Source organism: Salmo salar, chromosome 14 (assembly GCF_965601325.2).
Source record: "Salmo salar chromosome 14, fSalSal1, whole genome shotgun sequence".
Taxonomy (NCBI): domain Eukaryota; kingdom Metazoa; phylum Chordata; class Actinopteri; order Salmoniformes; family Salmonidae; genus Salmo; species Salmo salar.
Window position 1 is genome coordinate 94,088,708 of NC_138304.1, and position 23,751 is coordinate 94,112,458.

Consider the following 23,751-nt stretch of genomic DNA (forward strand, 5'->3'; position numbering starts at 1 on the left):
CATTACATAATCAGAACCCAAACATAACTGCTACTTTGTCCTTTGACTTACAATATGAGGAAGGAGTCAAGTCTCATTATCATTCTGTATTCATCATCCTAACTGTTCTTTCAACAGCAGTCTTCAGCTGCTAATGATTAACACAAAGGTAAAACAAGGTTCCTGATTGCTGTAACACACACACAAGAAACAAATGCATCAGCGCATTATCGAGCACATGAAGATAAAGACAATAGACAAGGCAGAGAGTGAAGGCCAATTTTTACAACACCATGTCATAACACCAACAATAAAAGTGTCATAAAAATCAGGGTGTGAATTACACGGGGCCTCAGCTCCCCTAAATGCAAAAAGGTCCAACTTTGGGTTATCTAAATAATGCTAATTTAACCCTTCTATTTGTTACAAATGTAGTGGTAAATATGTTTTACAGTGGTAAATATTGAAATAAAATCTTCCAAACACCCACACCTCTCTTCCTGTCCACTCAGTAGTGCTGAATTTAGGCCTCAACTGCAGTCCTTTAAACACATGGATTTCCCTTTGTAGGCTACTTGCTCATTTTCACAATTTGTTTGCCATGCTCCCTTCAAAAGTCTATTCCTTCATCATTGTTTGCAGTCAGCTGTTTAGAGCACTCATTGCTTTGTTTATTATCAGGTGCATGTGGGTATTGGTGTAGACCATTTATTTCGCTTTATCACTTTCTACCAATATTTATTTTCTAAACATCTTTGATAGTCCTTAACATACACTACACAGGGCTTTCAGAGTATTCAGATCCCTTGACTTTTCCACATTGTTACAGCCTTATTCTAAAATATATTTTTACAGGTTGACATTTTTGCTAATTTATTAAATATAAAAACCACAAGTATCCAGACCCTTTACTCAGTACTTTGTTGAAGCAGTGATTACAGCCGAGTCTTCTTGGGTATGATACTACAAGCTTGGCACACCTGTATTTGGGGAGTTTCTCCCATTCTTCTCTGCAGATCCTCTCAAGCTCTGTCAGGTTGGATTGGGAGCGTCGCTGCTCAGCTATTTTCAGGTCTCCAGAGATGTTAGATCCGGTTCACGTCTGGGCTCTGGCTGGGCCACTCAAGGACATTGAGACTTGTTCCAAAGCCACTCCTGCAGTGTCTTGGCTGTGTGCTTAGGGTCATTGTCCTGTTGGAAGAAGAACCTTAACCTGCTCTCAGGACCTCAGACTGGGGCTTTCATCAAGGATCTCTCAGTACTTTGCTCCGTTCATCTTTCCCTCAATCCTGACTAGTCTCCCAGTCCCTGCTGCTGAAAAAATATGGTGCCAGGTTTCCTTGAGATGTGACACTTAGCATTCAGACTAGGACCAAGGAGTTCAATCTTGGTTTCATTAGACCAGAGAATCTTGTTTCTCTGGGCTGTCATGTGCCTTTTACTGAGGAGTGGCTTCCATCTGGTCACTCTACTATAAAAACCCTGACCAAGGCCCTTCTCACCTCCCTGACCAAGGCCCTTCTCACCTCCCTGACCAAGGCCCTTCTCACCTCCCTGACCAAGGCCCTTCTCACCTCCCTGACCAAGGCCCTTCTCACCTCCCTGACCAAGGCCCTTCTCCCCCAATTGCTCAGTTTGGCCAGGCGGCCAGTCTTGGTGGTTCCGAACTTCTTCCATTTAAGAATGATGGAGGCCAATGTGTTATTGAGGACCTTCAATACTGTAGAAATGTTTTGGCACAGATCTGAGGAAGGGTACCGACACACAATCCTGTCTCGGAGCTCTATGGACAATTCCTTTGACCTCATGGCTTGGTTTTTGCTCTGACATGCACTGTCAACTGTGGGACCTTATATAGACAGGTGTGTGCCTTTCCAAATCATGTCCAATCAACTGAATTTACCACAGGTGGACTCCAATCAAGTTTAACATTTTTATTTTACCTTTATTTAGGCAAGTCAGTTAAGATCAAATTCTTATTTTCAATGACGGCCTAGGAACAGGGGCAGAACGACAGATTTTTACCTTGTCAGCTTGGGGATTTGATCTTGCAACCTTTTGGTTACAAGTCCAACGCTCTAACCACTAGGCTACCTGCCATTGTAGAAACATCAAGGATGATCAATGGAAACTAGATGCACCTGAGCTCAATTGCAAGTTTCATAGCAAAGGGTCTGAATACTTATGTAAATAAGTTCTGTTTTACATTTTTTTTATTATACATTTGCAAACATAAAAAAAAAAAACTTTTCGCTTTGTCATTATGTGAAGATTGAGGAAAAATTGAATCAATTTTAGAATAAGGCTGTAACATAACAAAATGTTAAGACAAAAAAGGTACTAAATACATTCTGAAGGCACTGTATATACACAAAGTATGTGGACACCCCTTCAAATGAGTGGATTCAGCCATTTCAGCCACACCTGGTTACAGGTGTATAGAATCTAGCATCGCTATGCAATTTCCATAGACAAACATTTTCAGTAGAATTGCCTTACTGAAGAGATCAGTGACTTTCAACATGGCACCGTCCTAGGATGCCACCTTTCCAACAAGTCAGATTTCTGCCCTGATCAACTGTAAGTGCTGTTATTGTGAAGTGGTAACATCTAGGAGCAACAAAGGCTCAGCCACTAAGTGGCAGGCCACACACGAGCACAGAACGGGCCCGCCGAGTGCTGAAGCGCATACAAATCGTCTGTCCTCAGCTGCAACACTCACTACAGAGTTCCAAACTGCCTCTGGAAGCAACGTCAGCACAGTAACTGTTAGTTGGGAGCTTCATTAAATGGGTTTCCATGGCCGAGCAGCCGCACACAAGTCTAAGATCACCTCACGCAATGCCAAGCGTTGGCTGGAGTGGTGTAAAGCTCGCCACCATTGGACTCTGGCGCAGTGGAAACACGTTCTCTGGAGTGATGAATCATGCTTCACCATACTTTGCTCATGTAGTGTACCTCATGGTCCGTTCAAGACAACTGGGAACTTGGGGGGGGGGGGGGGGGAATAAAACTGGTCAAAATCATGACATCAGTGATCTTAGAAAGAGATCTCTAGAAAGAAGCTTGAGTTTGACTTGGAATTCCGAGTTAGACGACCATTCAAACTGATTTTCCCCAGTTAGAACTCGCGACCCCTCATTAGTAGTATGCTAGTCAATGATGCATCAATGCAATATTGGCACAATGGGAAAAAAAAGTTCACCTTGAATTTGTAAAATATCCCTCTAGTGGCCAGGGTTGACCTATTTAATAAATGCCCTTGGTTGGTGGATATAAAGTCTAAGATCTTTGATAGGCTGCTGAAGAATTTGTTTCAGGAAATAAAAAAACACTGCTATCTGGTGAGGTTAGCAGAGTGCGAACATGTGCAATGTTATCTGATGGGACCAGCTACAATGTAGCATTCTCTCGCATGCAAGTAAATCAACGATTTGAGCCAGAGAAACCATTTAAATGTAAATGACTGCTTGTGTTAGCAAGTATGGGCCCTAAACACTTTGTCTCACACCCACTAAACACAAAAGTGCTCGTTTGAGTGGTAAGGCAACAGACTGTAGACAAAAGTCAGACACTGATGTGGTTTTTCAACAGCAAGGGTCAGCCCAACATGCCGGTGTTGCCATTGTTTCTAAGTTTTTCTTTGTAATGTCGAAATAAACATGTCTCCAACCCCCATATCACAAATTCAGAAACTGTAAATGTGTGTACATTATACTATCAACTGGTGAGAGCCTCAAATATCACATTTGTACATATCTACTGTATACATGAATCACAGCAAAGTTAGTTCTGGTTTCAGTCAGGTCTTTGGTCACGTTCTCGTGGGTCAAACAAAAACACCCTAATGATTGATTGGCAATACAGACTCCCAAAATGCAGGCTGATTAACTTGACGAAGAGCAACTGCAGAAACTTGCAGTCGACTGAAGTCAAAACTTCATGACTTTTGATCACATGGTTTATCCCCATAATGGAACACACTTTGGAAGGCGGTGACCATCAAAGACGATCCTCTGGAATGCACCCAAACACTCACTAGAACACCCAATCAGAGGCGGCTGGTGGGAGGAGCTATGAGGCTCATTGTAATGGCTGGAACAGAATCAATAGAACAGTCTCAAACACAAACATGGAAAAGAGGTTTGACTCCGTTCCTATAGCTCCTCCCACCAGCCTCTGCAATCCAACACACACACACAAATATAGTATAACAGTCTCACTGTTTATCGTTTATCTTCAAAGATAGTACGGCCCTATTCTTTACTGATATACAGTATACATCTTATCATAACCGGGCAACATACAGGCTTTAACACGCAGTGTTAGGAAGTTCCATAAGGCCTTATTTCATACGTACTGTCAGCCAGTGGTTAAGGAGTATTAAAACAATCTGTATTGTGATTGGACAGAATCATACTCTTACAGTAGAATGCTTGACATTTAGAACAAGTTAAATCCCCCTAGTTACAACCCTTGACTGTGTCCCACATGACACCCTGCTCCATATTCCATAAATAGCACTATATAGATAATAGGTTGCCATTTGGGATGCATACCTCAACACCCCACCAGTGATCTTCTATATAGACCACATTAAGAATGACATAAGTGCGCAGAAGCACCAACTCACCAATAGTGAGTGAGGATTTGCATAATCATCTACAGCAGGTTACTGTGAATAGAACAGCATTCCATATTAAGGCACTTTGGTGGCTGGACTGCATCCGAACTACAGTGACAGTATAAAATATACATAGAGAAAATGATCAAATTGAAAGAAGAAAACCCTATCCCTGGAAAGACTAAAGTCATGCCAAAAAAATTAAAAGATGCTTTCTTTTCTTTTAAACAAAGAATCAAGTGAAAACTCTGTATTAGGTTGAAGAGATCGAGCCCTAGTTAAGCTCTACCTACAGACACGGGAAGCTCATTTTTGGTCTTGGTCACCCTGACACTCAGCAGTCCCCAGTCACCGGGTCAGAGCTTTGACTAGTGTTGTCTCCCGAGTGCTGATCTAAGGTCAGTTGTGAGTTTTCCCTGTATTGGTTAAGGTTTGTTGTGGGCTTGCTTGTGGTAGTCCATCGTATCCGATGAGGACTTCCACCTCTTAGTTAACGGTCAATTCTTTAGTGAGTGTAGAGTCCAATCTGAGATCCAAACTTTATTGCAGGTGGGGCATATGTCTGTGTTGGCGGGGGCAGGCATAGTTCTGTCTCTCCGGAGCTCCTCTCCTCCTCTGTAGACCGCTCCGGAGCTGCCTCCAGGTGGAACGGTCGGCAGCAGCATCCTCCATGTCTGTGGGTTTGATGTTACACTTCCTCAGCCACGTTTTTAGCTGCCCCCCCCCTGCAGACCGCCGGCCAAGATGTATCTTGCCATACAGGATCTTCCACAGCAAGCACTCCCAAGATATTCTAATGACATGCCCAAGCCAGCTCAGCTGGTGTTGGGTGACCATGGCCTCCATACTCTTGCAGTTGGTCTTAGCAAGTATTTCTGTACAGGACACAGTCACACCAGGCGATTCCCAGGATGCGCTGCAGGCATCTTCTGTGGAATCGCTAGAGCTGCTTGTTGTGGCGACTAAGTGACCCAGGCTTCACAGCTGTAAAGAAGTGTGGTGATGCAGACGGCTTGATAGACGGCAATTTTGGTGTGGAGGTGGAGATCCCCGTTTTGGAAAATCCTGTGTCTGTTGTGGGCAAGGATAATCTGACCCTAGATCTGTACTCCTGTGGGGTTACAGGGTCACCACAGCACAGGGAAGTCCTCTGTACAGCTGAATCCAGGGTCCTTCCGCTGCTCCCAGTATGTATTAGAGCTCAGCCACGTGTCATCCTTTGATTTCCTGTTAAATAAACAAAAACAGCAGTCACATTTCTATATATAAATAAAACTTAACACATATTCCAAACAAACATACTGCATAACCTGGCTGTAAGTGTACAACCCTAACCCTCAGTACACCTTCAAGTAGAACAGTGAGATCTCATGACTACACAGAACAACCAGTCAGACACTGAGGGGCTCCATGTTCGGCTGGAAATAAGGCGGTGCTAGTGTCAAATGCACGTTAGGTTTGCAATTTCGTCATTTAAAAAAACTGTCGCACCGGCATTTCCCAGCCCTAACGCCAAGTTTGGCAATTCACCTGTCTAACATCAGCATGCTTGCGCCCAGATGGGAGAGGTGGAAATATTTGAGGTGTGTCCTTAAAAACATGATCCAAGTTTCTATTTTCAGGCAGTGCTGATAGGATACTTAAGACCAACCAAAAGCTGGTTTTAGTGGTAACACAGTTGGTTATGATACAGCCTATCCAGCCGTGACACACACTGCCCATATGAACATAGAACAAGAGCAGCCTAATGTGATTTTGGTGCCTTTATACTTTGTATTTAGAACCATAAAAAACGAATGTTTCCCCCCCAACCATTTAATGTATTTGGTTAAAAACCAAGCATAGCCTCCTTTCCTCTCAATAAAGGCTTTTTTTTGTCCTGCCCAACACAACAATGAAGTAGACAAGACTGTTGATAAAGAGTTCGGCTCCTGAGACCGCTGGGAAATAAATCTTAATCACCAAAGCTTTATTCAAATAGAAGCAAAACAGTGATCTGACATTCCCTTTCTATCTATGCATCGTAGGCAGGCCCACATTATTTTAGTCATGCAGGTCCCGTTTTTGGATGCGTGTAAAACCCTCCATAGTCGATGTTGTTTTAATACTCTATGCCCACGGGACAAATGATGGTGCCTGTAAGTGTAACATAGTCTATTTAAAACAAGTTGTTTTGTTTAGAATTTGATTCAAATTATTCCTTTTCTTTTTAGGTCTTAAAAATACTGAATTCAATCTTGCTTATTGTCATGCTCAGATATAATGTCATTTACAGTAGCCTAGCCCCTATGTCAGTGTGAATGCTATTGAGGCCATGCAGTGACTTAGAACAACGTGGACTGCAAATGGGTTCAAGTTAACGTATTTAGCAAAGATAATGTAGACCCATGTTATTTAGTTTTTGTAAGCCAATTAGATCTACCATTGCATTAGATTTGTTAAAATGGAGCCCAGAGGCTAATGGAGTGTTATTCACATGACAGACCTGTGACAGTGTGGTAAGTTATATAGACAGAGTGGTGCCATTCCGTCAGACCTTTTCTATATTGTACAGCAGTGGTTCCCAACCAGGGGTCCTTGGCCTATCCACACAGGGTACGTGAGAAGACTCATGAGATGATAGGCTTACTGGTAAGCGAAAAATGTTGGGAACCACTGCTGTAAAGGATACTGTGCAGTTAAGAATTAAGACAGCCTTGTTCTGTCTACGTGGCTAAATGTGTGAACAATGAACTCCCTTGTCTGCTGGAATCAGACAGAAAGGCAGGCAGGCAGGCAGGCAGGCAGGCACACGGTGGCGTACTTGAAGAAGCGTGGTTTGTGCGTCATGTTGTTCTCCTCCAGGGCTTTTCTCCTTTCTCTCTGGAGCAGCTCTATCCTCTGTTTCTGCTCCTCAGCCCCCTCAATGTTCCCTTCTTCCAAACACCTGAGACAGAGAGAGAGACAGAGAGAGAGAGAGAGACAGAGAGAGACTGAAAAGAGACACTCGAGTGAAAAGGATCCTATGAGAAGGGTGATATAATACAGGGAAGTATGAGAAAGGAATACTGGATTAGGGAGAGCTAGGAAGAAGAGAGAGAGGAAGAGAGAATCCCGGGGTTTGTCCTACCTCTGGTCGAGACGGAAGCGTGTGTCTGTGGGGGGTAGGAAGGGCTTCAGGGCGGCATCAAGCTCATTCAGCTCCACACCAAACTGTGTAAAGCCATAGTACTGGTCCTGGTCCACAGGCATGGGATCTACACAAACACATGACAAAAATCACTATTTTAAACTATTTTCAAGGTAAAAGATCATAAGCTATAATATTTACGTGGAATGCCACTTTATGTTTGTGAATATGGGTGTGTGAGTTGTGACGGACAGCCCAAAGAGCCAGTCACTCACTTGCTCTCCAGATGCAGATGGCAGAGGGCGTGTCTCCTTGGTACACGCCTTCATGCCATTTGCCAAAGAATGAGTGGATGACACACCCCCCACTGTCTGTGACCACTCCCTCTATCTTGTTCACCGTTGAGCTCCACGATTTCGCCTGTGGATTAAATATGCACAACATGAATAATAAACAAATTAAACTAATGATGCAAAACAAATACAAATGTACTGTTACAAATCGGAAACCCATAAAACGCTGTCAATCATGTGATGAATTCTAAATAATACATGAATCCATCCACCACTCATTAGTTACTGAAGGTTTCCAGGATAATGGTCACCAGGATGTTGTTCCTCCTGTTCCCCAACAGATGGTGCTGTTACACCTGATAATACCCTCAGGGGTGTGTTGGGTTTTTGCCCTAGCACTACACAGCTGACTCGAATTATCAAAGCTTGATGATGAGCTGATCACTTGAAAGGTGCACCCGTTGGTCCCAGGACCGAGTTTGGGAAACGCTGGCCCAGGGTTTCATACGTGTTGGCCAATTTACATTGAATTGCGTTAGGCTGTTTTAAATAACACCCTATATAGTGCACTACTTTTGGTCAGAGTCCTATGGGTAGTAGTGCTCTGTATAAGACATAGGGTGCCTTTTGGGACGCACCCTTCATGTAACAGGTATGGTATAGTCCATCTCCTCACCTTGATGAAGGTCACTGTACACTGGCAGGCGTCACTGCTGGTGTTTTTGATTGACATCTCTCCGTAGTGTTCTATCCAGCGCTGGCCACTCAGGATGTTGTGGATGCAGGACGTTACCTTGTTCCACTCATAGTGGTCTCCAAACCTGAGGATGACAAACAACTGTCACACACACACACCTCTATTTCATATGAAAGCAGCTCTGACACACACACACTCTATCAAATCAAGGAGACTCACCCTGGCAGGGTCACATGAGTGGTTCCCATGGGAACAATCTCCATGGACTTCCCCCAGAACTTATTCTTCCACTGGACATCTGAGAGAGATGGGACAGAGAGACAGACAGGGGACAGAGAGACAGACAGGGGTAGTAGGTGAGTGGCGCAGATAACCTCACAATAACAATCAGAAATAGAAGGAAAAGGTGGTGACATGTTTACTGAAAACATAGAAGCTCACCTTGCCAGAAAGTGAAGTTGTTAGAGTCACAGTGACATGCTGAAACAGGTGGGTGATGGCTCACCTAAGACAGACAGGGGGTTCAACTGGTGAATACATGTGACTGACAATGTTATGAGTCTTCAGTCATCCTATGCAACGGTTCTGTTCCAAATGGCATCCTTTTCCCTATATAGTGCACTAGTTTTGACCAGAGCACTATGGGCCCTGGTTAAATTTAGTGCACTAAATGGGAATAGGGGGTCCAACCCCCTATTTAGTGGAAAGCACTAAATGAATCAGCCCAGTGATTCTTGGTTTACTGTATGTTATTTTATTTGACCTTTATTTAACTAGGCAAGTCAGTTAAGAACAAATTCTTATTTACAATGACGGCCTAGGAACAGTGGGCTAACTGCCTTGTTCAGGGGCAAAACGACAGATTTGTACCTTGTCAACTCAGGGATTTGAACTTGCAACCTTTCGGCTACTAGTCCAACGCTCTAACCACTAGGCAACGCTGCCGCCCCAACTTGTTCCTGTAGGTATAGTTCCTGTTTACCTGTTCTGCTATGAACTTGAAGCCCTTGTCAGGTCTGTCACACTCGTAGGTCTCTCCCAGGACAGGGTTAAAGGGTTTACTTCCTGCCCGGTGGTAACTGGAGGCATATGCAGACACTGCAAATGTTGCCACATACACCTGCAGCACAGGACACACACACACACACACACACACACACACAGAGACTGTGTTACTTACCATGTGTAGGTAGAGGTTGCGTGTCTGGGTTCCCACAATGCATCATAAGAATCATGGTGTGAGTATGTCCAAATTCTCTCACCATGCGTTGCTAGGCATTGTGTGTGTGTGTGTGTGTGTGTGTGTGTGTGTCCTTGCATCCTATACCCTCACCATTCTCTGGTACGGGTCTTGTGTGTGGTTCGCTGTATCCAGCAGCTCAGAGTACTCCACCTCCTCACACAGCCTCTGTAGTGTGTTGAGAGGCTCATTGAGATGAACAGGCATGGCTACCTTGGACAGGTCCTTCCCTATGTTGTTCTTGAGGATGTTCCATAGACTGACACTGCTGCTGCTGGGCTGGGGGGAGGGGAGGGTAGTCCGCCTGCGGGCCACCTGAACACCACTTCCTCCTGAGCCTGCTGAGTGGGTTGGGGGGTGCTTAAAATGGAGGTAGCAAACTTTTGCTCACTCGTACAAATTGTATGCTTGTCATAGAAATACTCATATGCTGGCCCATGCACCCGCACGGCATACCAGAGTCATGTCTCTCACTTCCTCCCTCGTTGCTGTAGCCGGTGTCCATGGAAACACTGTCGCTGACATCACTGATATACGAGTCATCATCAGAAGCCTGGAGACAAACAGAGAAAAAAACATATGAATGACTGTTCAGGGACAGATCATTGTTGATCTCCCTAATGGTTAGGGTTGGGTAATCTGATCTTAAGGCTCACCTCGTTCTCAGAGGAGCTGGAGGTCAGCTGGTACTCCTGAGCATCAAAGAACTCCGACATGGACTCATTGGACGCCTGGTGGACAAGTTGGCGGGATCCATCTGGGAGACCCTGATTGGTAGAAGAGGTTGATTGGCAGCAGAGGTTCAGATCAGTCCCAATGTCATGTTTGGCATATAAACAATCTCCTGAAATCAACTTGACATGTGCAGTATTGTGGAACACAGCACATACACACGCTCTCTCTCAAACACACCCAACTCACCGAGCCATAACCGGCCTTGAGGCCCATGACCTGTGCTGGAGGAGGGGCCTTCAGGTCAATAGTGTGTCTCACTCTGTCTCTCTCTGCTGATAGAGAACTATAGGCTGACCGCAGAGTGGAGTGAACTGGAGACACACAGAGCGAGAAAAATAATTGTGTTTTAACCATCATACCCAGCCTGTAAAATACCTGTACTTGACCCAGTGGACCGATCTGACACCAGGGACTCACTATTGTTAGCCAGCCTGCAGAAGTCTTCCTGGAGGCGGTTGGCATCAGTCGGTGAGTCTGGGGTTTCCAGGAAGGAGGTGTTGGCTTCAGCAGTAGAGAGGTTTGGGTGGGAGGTATGGAGATGAGGAGAGGCAGGCGGTGAGCCACAGCCAGGAACCTGGTGGAAGGAGGGACCTCTGGGTTAAAGACAACTACAGGTGGGGGATGTATTGGGTGTCACGCAGAACTATTTTCCTAGTAGTCTTTAGTCAATGCAACACTATCAAGTGGCTGTAAGATTTAGCACAGGTCAAAGTTAACATGGAATGGTAGCAGCTGTTGCTTTGAGAGAACGTGAAACAGCTTGTACCTGTAGCGTGGCCGGGGCATCTTTGGTGTAATTCTTTGAACGCCACTTCCTGGGACCCCTCTTCTCCTTCTTGGGAATGTCATATGTTGAGGCCTGGTGTCCCAGTGGAAGTGGAGAGGTTAGGGTTAAAGTCTAGGGGTTAGGAGAGGTGTGCATACCTACCATGTACTCATAGCAGGGTCAGAGTAAGGGTAGTGAAGGTTAAAGGGGCTGAGTACAGTATGTGTACTGGGTCAAGGTTAGGGTCAAGGTTAAAGGGCAAAGGTTGTGTTACCATGAGGCTGATGGCGGGGGCAGAGTAAGTGCGGTGGAGAACCTCCATACTCTTCAGCAGCAGGTTGAGTTCCAACAGGTAAGACTCACAGTCCTCCAAGTCTGACAGAACGATGAGGGATATGAATTAGAGAAGGTGAGAGCGAGTCGATACAGAGAACTTAAGTAAGGTGAGATCCATCAGGAGATGTTTGATCTCCCTACCTCTGCAGCACCTGTCCATGTCTTCTGAGGAGTGAAGCCAGGCACTGACCTTAGCCTGCTGGACTACTGACGCCTGCTTAGCCAGACTGGAGTGCTGCTGAGAGAGAGAAAGCAGGGGAGGGAGAGAGCGAGAGGAAGGGTGAGAGACAATGAATTGAATATGCATAGACATACAGTGATTCATATAAAATACATACAGTACAATAATGAAATTATGATTGGTCAGTCAAGAAGCGTCAGTAAGAGTTTGCTCTTAGGCACAGATCTAGGGTCAGCTTACCATCTCCAAAATTTGAACCATTAGGGGGAAAGCACAAAATGTATCATATATCCCTGTCTAAAGAGAAGCGTACCCGTCTCATGGACTCGTTGAGGTTAGGGGAGAGGTGTGAGGAGGGGTGGAACAGGTGCCTCTCGTGGGGGTACATGGCAATCTCGTTCTGACGGAAGACACGGTGATGTCGTAGCTTCGACACCCAATCATCAAACAACTCCTGTGACTTCACTTCCTGAGACTTCTCAGACTTCACCTATTGGACAGCGAGATGTGATGTCATTTAAACAGAAGAGGGAGAGAGAGAGAGAGTGAGAGAGAGAGAAACGAGAGAGAAACCTTGAGGTGATAAATGTTGTTGTTGGCGTCCAGATCGATGGCCTTGGTTTTCTTTTTGATTGACATGACAGACAGCCCCACATCAATGCAGCCATGCAGCTTGCCTTTCTTCAGCTGGAAACAAAAGCAAAACGTCAGTGTGTGTGACTAACTATGACGCATACATTAACTCAATTGTGTGTGTGTGCATTGCATCTGCTTGACAGATACTTTTGAATAGGCACTTACATCAGCTCTACATTTGGAGTACTTCAGAATGCCTTTCTCCAGCAAGAAGTATCTCTGGATAGCAAGAGAAAGTACAAACTGTTTTAGCCATCCATCTGTCACGTTCAAACTTTCATTAATCTGCTTTGGGCCAAGGAAATAACGTCACAACAATTTAGATATTACAGTTGTGGACAAAAGCTTTTTACATGAACAAGATATCCATTTAAACTTCACCTCCAACTTAACATAAGCGTCTTATCAGCGCTTTAGATAAGCACCATGTACGTGTCAGGTAGAACACCTCTATGTGCCAGCCCTTCAGGTAACTCAGGGGTTAAAAAGAGCCAAGTGCCTCCTTGATTCCTCACGTCCTCTCCGCACATCCTTCAGTTCAGAAGAGAAGGTCTGAAGAGAACCTATGACCTTCTCCTCCAATGTATGTAGAGAAGGTGAGGAGAGAGGATGCAAGGAATCAAGGATAGACACTTGAGATTTACCTGCAGCAAGAGGTAAAGAGGTCAGGGAGGCTGCACCCACCTTGTGCCATCCCTTCATGGGCCATTTCCTCCTCTTGAGCAGGAAGCCCTCCTGTTTCTCTGGCTCCTGGATGTTGCCAGGGTTACCCTTCAGCCCCTCTATGATCTCCCAGCTGTCCTGTAGACAGAGACGCATCGGGTTACACACATACACAACCACGTGAACAGAGGAGGAGAGGCTGCATCTCTGCCTTAATGTGTCCTCTAACCCAGGCAGGGAGGGTTAGGAGTGTTGCTAGGTACCCTCCAGTCAGGCCATAGCCAGTTCATTTCAGTTCAGCTGACGTTTGGTCAGTCAAGATAAGCATCAAAATATTAATGTCGCAACAAGACATTTGAGACAGAGCGGAGTTCATTCAGACAGGCACACACACGCAGAGATGCGCACGCACGCACACACAGAGATGCGCACGCACGCACGCACACACAGAGATGCGCACGCACGCACGCACACACAGAGATGCGCACGCACGCACACACACACAGAGATGCGCACGCACGCACGCACACACAGAGATGCGCACGCACGCACACACACACAGAGATGCGCACGCACGCACACACAGAGATGCGCACGCACACACACACACACCTGATGGATGCCATGTTTGGACGAGCCGCTACTGCTGTCGCTGTGGGAGGGGGATGTTGATGTCATCTTTCTGTGACTCGACAGTTGTGCTTACGATCGTCTAGTCTCAGTGGAAACCAACAAGATCACAACGGGGTCAACAGGAACATCACCTAGCACACCGACCTCAAGAGGGCGTCATCATGAATAACCCCTGTTGAATAGGAAGAGAGAGACGCGGTGATTAACAGAACATTATTACTTCATTTTCAGCATGTTGAGACAAACAGGTGAGCTGAGAGAAATGAAAGCCACATTCCACTGTAGGGTTGCTTTAGTGAAGCAGCAGACCAATGAGACGTGACTTCTCTCAGAGAGAACAGACAAACTATCCTACCTCCTCAAAACTAGGTGCACTTTTAGGTTAGGCACGAGATCGTCAGGTGTTCTTTATGTTTGCATGAGCTCTCTGACACAAACACTTCCGCAGCATACACCCTGTGTATGGGGAAATGCCAACCTCTCTATATGAACTATGGTGTAGTGCATTGAACCAGTGGCAGCAGCCCAGTCAAATCCACATGACTCCCAGGCCAGTCAGTCACAGCTACTGTGCTGATCAGCAGAGTCCACAAGTGAGTCAGGGTTATACAAGTCTTCAAATCTCAGAGGACTAGATTAACCAGTAGCTACACATGCTAATACTCAAACACTGGTAGAGACACAGAATTCTGCTGTATTGCAGTTGCTAGTAGCATAAACATTATTGTGATGAATAAAATGTCCACATTCTGTGAATTTGGAGACAGGAAACGTTAGTTGCTAGCAGCACATATTAGTAAAGCAATGCCAATTCAATGTCCACATTCTATACCAAGGCACCAGGCCAAAACCTATGTAGACATTACCTTGGCTTCGATTACAGCACTGCAAACACCTGGGTCGTAATTCACTGCACCAAACAGAAGAAAACGGACCAAAATGGGGAGGGACTGCCTGAACTTGTTTAACAACAAAGGGGCGGCAGGTAGCCTAGTGGTTAGAGCATTGGGCCAGTAACCAAAAAGGTTGCTAGATCGAGTCCCTGAGCCGACAAGGTAAAAATCTGTCGTTCTGCCCCTGAACAAGGCAGTTAACCCACTGTTGCTAGGCCGTCATTGTAAATAAGAATTTGTTCTTAACTGACTAGTTAAATAAAGGTTAAATAAGAAACACTTGTTTTCACATTGCATAATGTTTTGCTGTGGTGTACAGTAATAAATAAATACAAGCCTGCTTTTTTCCAAGGCTGCTTTTGCAGTAAAAAAACAAATGTAGAGGGGTGAAAACCTTCTGAAGTCACTCTTGACTCATTCCATATGTTGTGTTACAGCTTGAATTAAAAAATGGATGAAATTGAGATTGTGTGTGTCACTGGCCTACACACAATACCCCATAAATGTCAAAAATTAATTATGTTTGACATTTTTACAAATTAATAAAAAAATGTAAAGCTGAAAGGTCTTTAAATCAATAAGTATTCAACCCCTTTGTTATGGCAAGCCTAAATAAGTTGAGGAGTATATATTTGCTTAACAAGTCACATAAGTTGTATGGACTCACTGTGTGCAACAATAATTGGTTAACATTTTTTTTTTATGACTACCTCATCTCTGTACCCCACACATACAGATAATTGTAAGGTCCCACACATACAGATAATTGTAAGGTCCCACACATACAGATAATTGTAAGGTCCCTCAGTTGAGCAGTGAATTTTAAACAGAGATTCAACCACAAAGACCAGGGAAGTTTTCCAATGCCTCAAAGGGCCCCTATTGGTAGAGGGGTAAAAAAAAGCTGACACTGAATATCCCTTTGAGCATTGTGTAGTTATTAATTACACTTTGGATGGTGTATCAATACACCCAGTCACTACAAAAGATACAGGCGTCTTTCCTAACTCAGTTGACGGAGAGGAAGCAAACTGCTCAGGGATTTCACCATGAAGCCAATGATGACTTTAAAACAGTTACAGAGTTTAATGGCTGTGATAGGAGAAAACTGAGGATGGATAAACAACATTGTAGTTACTCCACAATACTAATCTAAATGATTGAGTGAAAAGGATGAAGCCTGTACAGAATACAAATATCGCTTACCAAGACGCTTACCAAGACGACATTGAATGTTCCTGAGTGGCCTAGCTACAGTTTTGACTTAAGTCTGTGGCAAGACTTGAAAATGGCTGTCTAGCAATGATCAACAACCAACTTGACAAAGCTTGAAGAATTGTACAATCGAGGTGTGGAAAGCTCTTAGAGACTTACCCAAAAAGACAAAGCTGTAATCACTGCCAAAGATTATTGTAACATGTATTGACTCAGGGTTATGAATACTTATGTAAATTCAATATTTCTGTATTTCATATAGATAAGCAAAATGTATAAAAACATGTTTTCAGTTTGTCATTATGGGGTATTGTGTCTAAATGGGTAAGAAAAAATATTTTATCCATTTAGAATTCACACTGTAAGACAAAATGTGGAATATGTCAAGGGGTATGAACACTTCTGAAGGCACTGTAGATCAACATTCTTAGTGAGGCACAGTATGAAAAACATGTTGATAATCAGGATGTACACTGCGTGTCAATGGTTAATAAGAAGTGAACAAATCTGCCCACATTCTCACATTCCTCTCTTCTCCATCCAGGCTGTGGCATGCCCAAACCTGGTGTGTTATAGACCCACTCCCTAAACATGGAAATGCTTTGGGTGGATTGCAGTTTGTAAGAGACTGAATACTGTGGAAATTTACACAGTGCCTTATGGATAGAATGCATGCGTCTGTGTTTTTCCAACGTGCTGTCTAGTTCAACTAAAGGCGCTAATGTTTGTGTGTGTGGTGGTGGTTTGTCTGTTAGTGTGTGTACACTGTCTGGTTCCCCATAGGCCTCTCTCAAGAGTCAGAGCCATGCCCAGGACATGAGTCATCAGCAGGAAGGAATGTTCGCTGGGACACAACACTCCAACCACTGAGTATTTCCATGGAAACGGACCCATGATCAGCAACATGGGAAGTTCATAGGAGCATGTCTAATTGGGTGTCAAATGAAAGCTATTGTAAGAGTCTATATTTTGGGGAAATGAAGGCAAGGATACATTTTTCAAACATTTTCCATTTTAGGCAGAAGTAAAGGCTTTGATTTCAGGATAAAACAGATGGAAAGGGGATCTTAGAAAACTTCTAGCAGAAAGTATAAAAAAAAGGTATCAGAACTACAACAACACAATAACGTTGACGTTTTGTAGAAATTGTTTACCTTCTGTAAATGTAAGAAATATTGCCTTGTGCAATATTATCTTTAATATATTTTCTAGTTTTGCTCCCTCATGGAGGGAGGATACAGTGGCTTGCGAAAGTATTCACTCTTAGCATATTTCCTATTTTGTTGCCTTACAACCTGGAATTAAATTATTACTTTTTTTTTGGGGGGGGGGGGGGGTTGTATCATTTGATTTACACAACGTGCCTACCACTTTGAAGATGCAAAATGTTTTTTGTTTTTTTGTGAAACAAACAAGGAATACGAAAAAAAAAAAAAAAAACTTGAGCGTGCATAAATATTCACCCGCCAAAGTCAATACTTTGTAGAGCCACTTTTTGCAGCAATTACAGCTGCAAGTCACTTGGGGTGTCTCTACTTGCACATTCATCTTCTGCACATCTACCATTCCAGTGTTTAATTACTATATTGTAATTACTTCGCCACCATGGCCTATTTATTGCCTTAACTCCCTTATCTTGCCTCATTTGCACTCACTGTATATAGACTTGTTCTTTTGTTCTACTGTATTATTGACTGTATATTTTGTTTATTCCATGTGTAACTCTGTGTTGTTGTATGTGTCGAATTGCTATGCTTTGTCTTGGCCAGGTCGCAGTTGCAAATGAGAACTTGTTCTCAACTAGCCTACCTGGTTAAATAAAAGGTGAAATAAAATAAAAATTAAATAAGCTTGGCAGATCTAGCCACTGGGACTTTTGCCCATTCTTCAAGGCAAAACTGCTCCAGCTCCTTCAATTCTGACCAGTTTCAAAGTCCCTGCCGATGTGCCATCACCATTCTTCACTGTGGGGATGGTGTTCTCGGGGTGATGAGAGGTGTTGAGTTTTCGCCAGACATAGTGTTTTCCTTGATGGCCAAAAACCTACATTTGACCAGAGTACCTTCTTCCATATGTTTGGGGAGTCTCCCACATACCTTTTGGCGAACGCCAAACGTGTTTGCTCATTTTTTTTCCTTTAAGAAGCAATGGCTTTTTTCTGGCCACTCTTCCGTAAAGCCTAGCTCAGTGGAGTGTATGGCTTAAAGTGGTCCGATGGACACACTCCAATCTCCGCTGTGGAGCTTTGCAGCTCCTTCAGGGTTATCTCTAGTCTCTTTGTTGCCTCTCTGAATAATGCCCTCCTTGCCTGGTCCGTGAGTTTTTGGTGGGCAGCCCTCTCTTGGCAGGTTTGTTGTGGTGCCATATTCTTTATTTTTTTTATAATGGATTTAATGGTGCTCTGTGGGATGTTCAAAGTTTTTTTTAGAACCCAACGCTGATCTGTACCACCACAACTTTGTCCCTGACCTGTTTGGAGAGCTCCTTGGTCTTCATGGTGCCGCTTGCTTGGTGGTGCCTGCCCCTTGCTTAGTGGTGTTGCAGACTCTGGAGCCTTTCAGAACAGGTATATATATTATATATATATATAGAGAGAGATCATGTGACACTTAGTCCACCTGTGTGCAATTTAATTATGTGACTTCTGAAGGTAATTGGTTGCACCAGATCTTATTTAGGGGCTTCATAGCAAAGGGGTGAATACATACACCACTTTTCAGTTTAAAAATATATATATAAAAACATTTTTAAAGAAGTTGTTTTTCAGTTCACTTCACCAACTTGGACTATTTTGTGTATGTCCATTACATGAAATCCAAATAAAAATCCATTTAATTTACAGGTTGCAATGTAACAAAACAGGAAAAAACGCCAAGGGGAATGAATACTTTTGCAAGGCACTGTAATTAAAGTTCACAGAACTAACAAGTAATGTTAGACCTACCAATTAGTTAGTGATTTTACTGATATCAATATTTCTTTGAATTATAAAGTGATTAAAACTGGTAATTTGTGGAAAACCCCTCCCTCGCTCTGCCTCGCTGTCCAGTTCATACCATCTCTCCCAGCGCTTATTGACACTCTTTCTTCCCATTTACCACTGAGCACCGACAGACACCGGATGTCCATGTACATTGAAATTTAGTCAGTCCACTCTGGCCTTGATGTTATCAGACAGACTGGAACAAATCTGAACATATAATAGACGTAAGTTCCACAATTTTGGATAGCACAGCACAGTACAGTGAGTAAAGCACAGTCTAATATAGTATATTGTATACTATACAATTGTATTGTATAGTACAATTGTATTGTATATTGTAACAGTATAGTATATTGTGCTGTGCTGTCCAAACTTGTAAACATGAGGAGAATGACATATCCATTATGATGCATTTCTGTGTTGTCCAGATCAGGGACCCAGGATGTAATTCCATTATCGGGTGTAAATCCACTTCACTTACTGTAGTTCAAATCACAAGGTGCCATGTCACAGCTGACAGCCCATTCATCTTTCAATCTTCATTCAGAGCAGATATTTAACAGAATTAAATATCAGAGGGAGATTTTACCGTGATCCCGTTGCCAAAGTTTGCATCTACGCAGTTCTTCCACTAAATAGGTTTTGGTAAATTGTTCAACTTTCAAATTACATTTTAAAAATCAAACCTCAATTCCATTACTGTGGAATTGCACCCCCAAGTGGCACCCTAATTCCCATTTAGTGCACTACTTTTGGCCAGTGCACATAAGGCTCTGGTCAAATACAGTACACTTATATGATTTAGGTTGCCATTTGGGAGGTAACCAACCACTGAGCCTAGATATCAGACTACACCTCAGCTACAGCAGTCATGGCAACAGATTATTACACTAAGACTGCATGGATACCCTTTAGTATGGCAGAACTCTCCAACAGTTTATTTATTTAATTTTTTATTTCACCTTTATTTAACCAGGTAGGCTAGTTGAGAGCAAGTTCTCATTTGCAACTGCGACCTGACCAAGATAAAGCAAAGCAGTTTGACACATACAACACAGAGTTACACATGGAATAAACAAACATAAAATCAATAATACAGTCGAAAAATCTAGATACAGCATGTGCAAATGAGGTAGGATAAGAGAGGTAAGGCAATAAATAGGCCATGGTGGCAAAGTAATTACAATATAGCAATTAAAAACACTGGAATGGTAGGATGTGCAGAAGATGAATGTGTAAGTTGAGATACTGGGGTGCAAAGGACCAAGATAATCAAGTAAATAAATAAATACAGTATGGGGATGAGGTAGATTGGATGGGCTATTTACAGATAAGCTATGTACAAGTGCAGTGATTTGTGAGTTGCTCTGACACCTGGTGCTTAAAGCTAGTGAGGGCGGTAAGAGTCTCCAGCTTCAGAGATTTTTGCAGTTCGTTCCAGTCATTGGCAGCAGAGAACTGGAAGGAAAAACGACCAAAGGAGGAATTGGCTTTGGGGGTGACCAGTGAGATGTACCTGCTGGAGCGCGTGCTACGGGTGGGTGCTGCTATGTGACCAGTGAGCTGAGATAAGGTGGGGCTTTACCAAGCAGAGACTTGTAGATGACCTGAAGCCAGTGGGTTTGGTGACGAGTATGAAGCGGGGGCCAGCCAACGAGATCATACAGATCGCAGTGGTGGGTAGTATATGGGGCTTTGGTGACAAAATTGATGGCACTGTGATAGACTGCATCCAATTTGTTGATCAGAGTGTTGGAGGCTATTTTGTAAATTACATCGCCGAAGTCGAGGATTGGTAGGATGGTCAGTTTACGTTTGGCAGCATGAGTGAAGGATGCTTTGTTGCGAAATAGGAAGCCGATTCTAGATTTCATTTTGGATTGGAGATGTTTAATGTGAGTCTGGAAGGAGAGTTTACAGTCTAACCAGACACCTTGGTATTTGTAGTTGTCCAGGTATTTGTAGTTGTCCACATATTCTAAGTCAGAACCGTCCAGAGTAGTGATGCTGGACAGGCGGGCAGCGATCGGTTGAAGAGCATGCATTTAGTTTTACTTGCATTTAAGAGCAGTTGGAGGCCACGGAAGGAGAGTTGTATGGCATTGAAGCTCATCTGGAGGTTAGTTAACACAGTGTCCAACGAAGGGCCAGAGGAATACAGAATGGCGTCGTCTGCGTAGAGGTGGATCAAAGAATCACCAGCAGCGAGAGCGACATCATTGATGTATACAGAGAAGAGTTGGCCCGAGAATTGAACCCTGTGGCACCCCCATAGAGACTGCCAGAGGTCCGGACAACAGGCCCTCCGATTTGACATACTGAACTCTAATCGGAGAAGTAGTTGGTGAACCAAGCGAGGCAATCATTTGAGAAACCAAGGCTGTTGAGTCTGCCAATAAGAATGTTGTGATTCGAAGATTCGAAAGCCTTAGCCAGGTCGATGAATACGGCTGCACAGTAATGTCTCTTATTGATGGCAGTTATGATATCGTTAAGGACCTTGAGCGTGGCTGAGGTGCACCCATGACCGGCTCTGAAACCAGATTGCATAGCGGAGAAGGTACGGTGAGATTCTGAAATGGTCGGTAATCTGTTTGTTAACTTGGCTTTCAAAGACCTTAGAAAGGTAGGGGAATAGATATAGGTCTGTAGCAGTTTGGGTCTAGAGTGTCTCCCCCATATCTCAGACAATATGAAAGAGAGGTTTAACAGGCTAGTAATAGGGGTTACAATAATTTCAGCAGATAATGTTAGAAAGACAGGATCCAGATTGTCTAGCCCGGCTGATTTGTAAGGGTCCAGATTTTGCATCTCTTTCAGAACATCAGCTATCTGGATTTGGGTGAAGGAGAAGTGGGGGAGGTTTGGGCGAGTTGCTGTGGGGGGTGCAGGGCTGTTGACCGGGGTAGGGGTAGCCAGGTGGAAAGCATGGCCAGCCGTAGAAAAATGCTTATTGAAATTCTCAATTATTGTGGATTTATCGGTAGTGACAGCGTTTCCTAGCCTCAGTGCAGTGGGCAGCTGGGAGGAGGTGCTCTTATTCTCCATGGACTTTACAGTGTCCCAAAACTTTGAGTTTGTACTACAGGATGCAAATTTCTGAAAAAAACTAGCCTTAGCTTTCCTGACTGCCTGTGTATTTTGGTTCCTAACTTCCCTGAAAAGTTGCATATCACGGGGCTATTTGATGCTAATGCAGAAATCCACAGGATGTTTTTGTAATGTCAAGGGCAGACAGGTCTGGAGTGAACCAAGGGCTATATCTATTCCTAGTTCTACATTTTTTGAATGGAGCATGCTTATTTAAGATGGTGAGGTTGGCACTTAAAGAATAACCAGGCATCCTCTACTGACGGGATGAGGTCAATGTCATTCCAGGATACCCCGGCCAGGTCAATTCGAAAGGCCTATTCGCAGAAGTGTTTTAAGGAGCGTTTGACAGTGATGAGGGGTGGTCGTTTGACCGCAGACCCATTACGGATGCAGGCAATGAGGCAGTGATCGCTGAGATCTTGGTTGAAAACAGCAGAGGTGTATTTGGAGGGCGAGTTAGTTAGGATGATATCTATGAGGGTGCCCGTGTTTACGGATTTGGGTTGTACCTGGTAGGTTAATTGATCATTTGTGTGAGATTGAGGGCATCAAGCTTAGATTGTAGGATGGTCGGGGTGTTAAGCATGTCCCAGTTTAGGTCACCTAGCAGCACAAGCTCAGAAGATAGATGGGGGAAATCAATTCACATATGGTGTCCAGGGCACAGCTGGGGCAGAGGGTGGTCTATAGCAAGCGGCAACAGTGAGAGACTTGTTTCTGGAAAGGTGCATTTTTAGAAGTAGAAGCTTGAATTGTTTGGGTACAGACCTGGATAGTAAGACAGAACTCTGCAGGCTCTCTCTGCAGTAGATTGCAACACCGCCCCCTTTAGCAGTTCTATCTTGGCGGAAAATGTTATAGTTAGGAATGGAAATTTCAGGGGTTTTGGTGGTCTTCCTAAGCCAGGATTCAGACACGGCTAAGACATCCGGGTTGGCAGAAGGTGCTAAAGCAGTGAATAAAGCAAACTTAGGGAGTAGGCTTCTAATGTTAATATGCATGAATCCAAGGCTTTTACGGTTACAGAAGTCAACAAATGAGAGCACCTGGGGAGTGGGAGTGGAGCTAGTCACTGCAGGTCCTGGATTAACCTCCACATCACCAGAGGAACAGAGGAGAAGTAGGATAAGGGTACGGCTAAAGGCTGTAAGAACTGGCCGTCTAGCACGTTCGGAAGAGAGTAAAGGGAGCAGTTTAAATCCAGTCCATTAAAAAGCTATGTCAGTTCACTGCATAGATACCCTCTGCCAAAACACTGAACATTAACCATTAAACCAAAACACTCTGCACACAACTTCTACACACAAAACCCTTATCCATTGAGTCCACTGAATTGACTGTACACAGCAGCGGTGTTACCCTCCAACTGGTTCCATAGATACTAGCTAAATAAACACTGAGTCAAACTAGAGCGAGGGTGAGTCACAGAGGGAGGGTGAGTCAGACAGAGGGAGGGGAACACCAAAACATTATAGAACACGACAATACCAATCCACTGCTTTTCAGATCTCCTGTAGGCTTGAATGCAAGCTGCAACTCAATCATTTACAACACGCTGTCAAGTACTCAGCTCCGTTTCAAGTTAGTTTTGCTCTACTTAGGGAAGTGAAACCGAAAACAGTATGGTTTTCCAGGCTAATCAACTGCAGCAGAATTAGATTGTATATGTCAACAC

The 23,751-nt window shown here is 43.9% G+C and overlaps 1 protein-coding gene across 4 annotated transcripts in view; it reads right to left on the reverse strand.

Annotated features, from left to right (window-relative positions):
- Positions 1-242: 242 nt before the first annotated feature.
- The window catches only part of LOC106570528 (oxysterol-binding protein-related protein 3), a 30,570-nt gene continuing 7,061 nt past the window's right edge, over positions 243-23,751 (reverse strand). For 2 of the 4 annotated variants that reach the window (XM_082961282.1, XM_082961283.1), the window contains exons 2-22: positions 13,872-14,064; positions 13,281-13,397; positions 12,762-12,815; positions 12,534-12,647; positions 12,274-12,450; positions 11,921-12,017; positions 11,718-11,818; positions 11,444-11,536; positions 11,095-11,251; positions 10,864-10,988; positions 10,599-10,709; positions 10,399-10,495; positions 10,036-10,283; positions 9,685-9,822; positions 9,144-9,207; positions 8,922-9,000; positions 8,682-8,826; positions 7,988-8,132; positions 7,713-7,839; positions 7,407-7,529; positions 243-5,830 (exon numbers count right to left, since the gene is read on the reverse strand). In XM_082961282.1, coding sequence (XP_082817408.1) covers positions 5,731-5,830; positions 7,407-7,529; positions 7,713-7,839; positions 7,988-8,132; positions 8,682-8,826; positions 8,922-9,000; positions 9,144-9,207; positions 9,685-9,822; positions 10,036-10,283; positions 10,399-10,495; positions 10,599-10,709; positions 10,864-10,988; positions 11,095-11,251; positions 11,444-11,536; positions 11,718-11,818; positions 11,921-12,017; positions 12,274-12,450; positions 12,534-12,647; positions 12,762-12,815; positions 13,281-13,397; positions 13,872-13,937 — 2,478 coding nt within the window. In that variant the 5' untranslated portion in view covers positions 13,938-14,064 and the 3' untranslated portion in view covers positions 243-5,730. The remainder of the gene's footprint in view (positions 5,831-7,406; positions 7,530-7,712; positions 7,840-7,987; positions 8,133-8,681; positions 8,827-8,921; positions 9,001-9,143; positions 9,208-9,684; positions 9,823-10,035; positions 10,284-10,398; positions 10,496-10,598; positions 10,710-10,863; positions 10,989-11,094; positions 11,252-11,443; positions 11,537-11,717; positions 11,819-11,920; positions 12,018-12,273; positions 12,451-12,533; positions 12,648-12,761; positions 12,816-13,280; positions 13,398-13,871; positions 14,065-23,751) is intronic. The other 2 variants (XM_082961284.1, XM_082961285.1) reach the window with 2 other exon arrangements.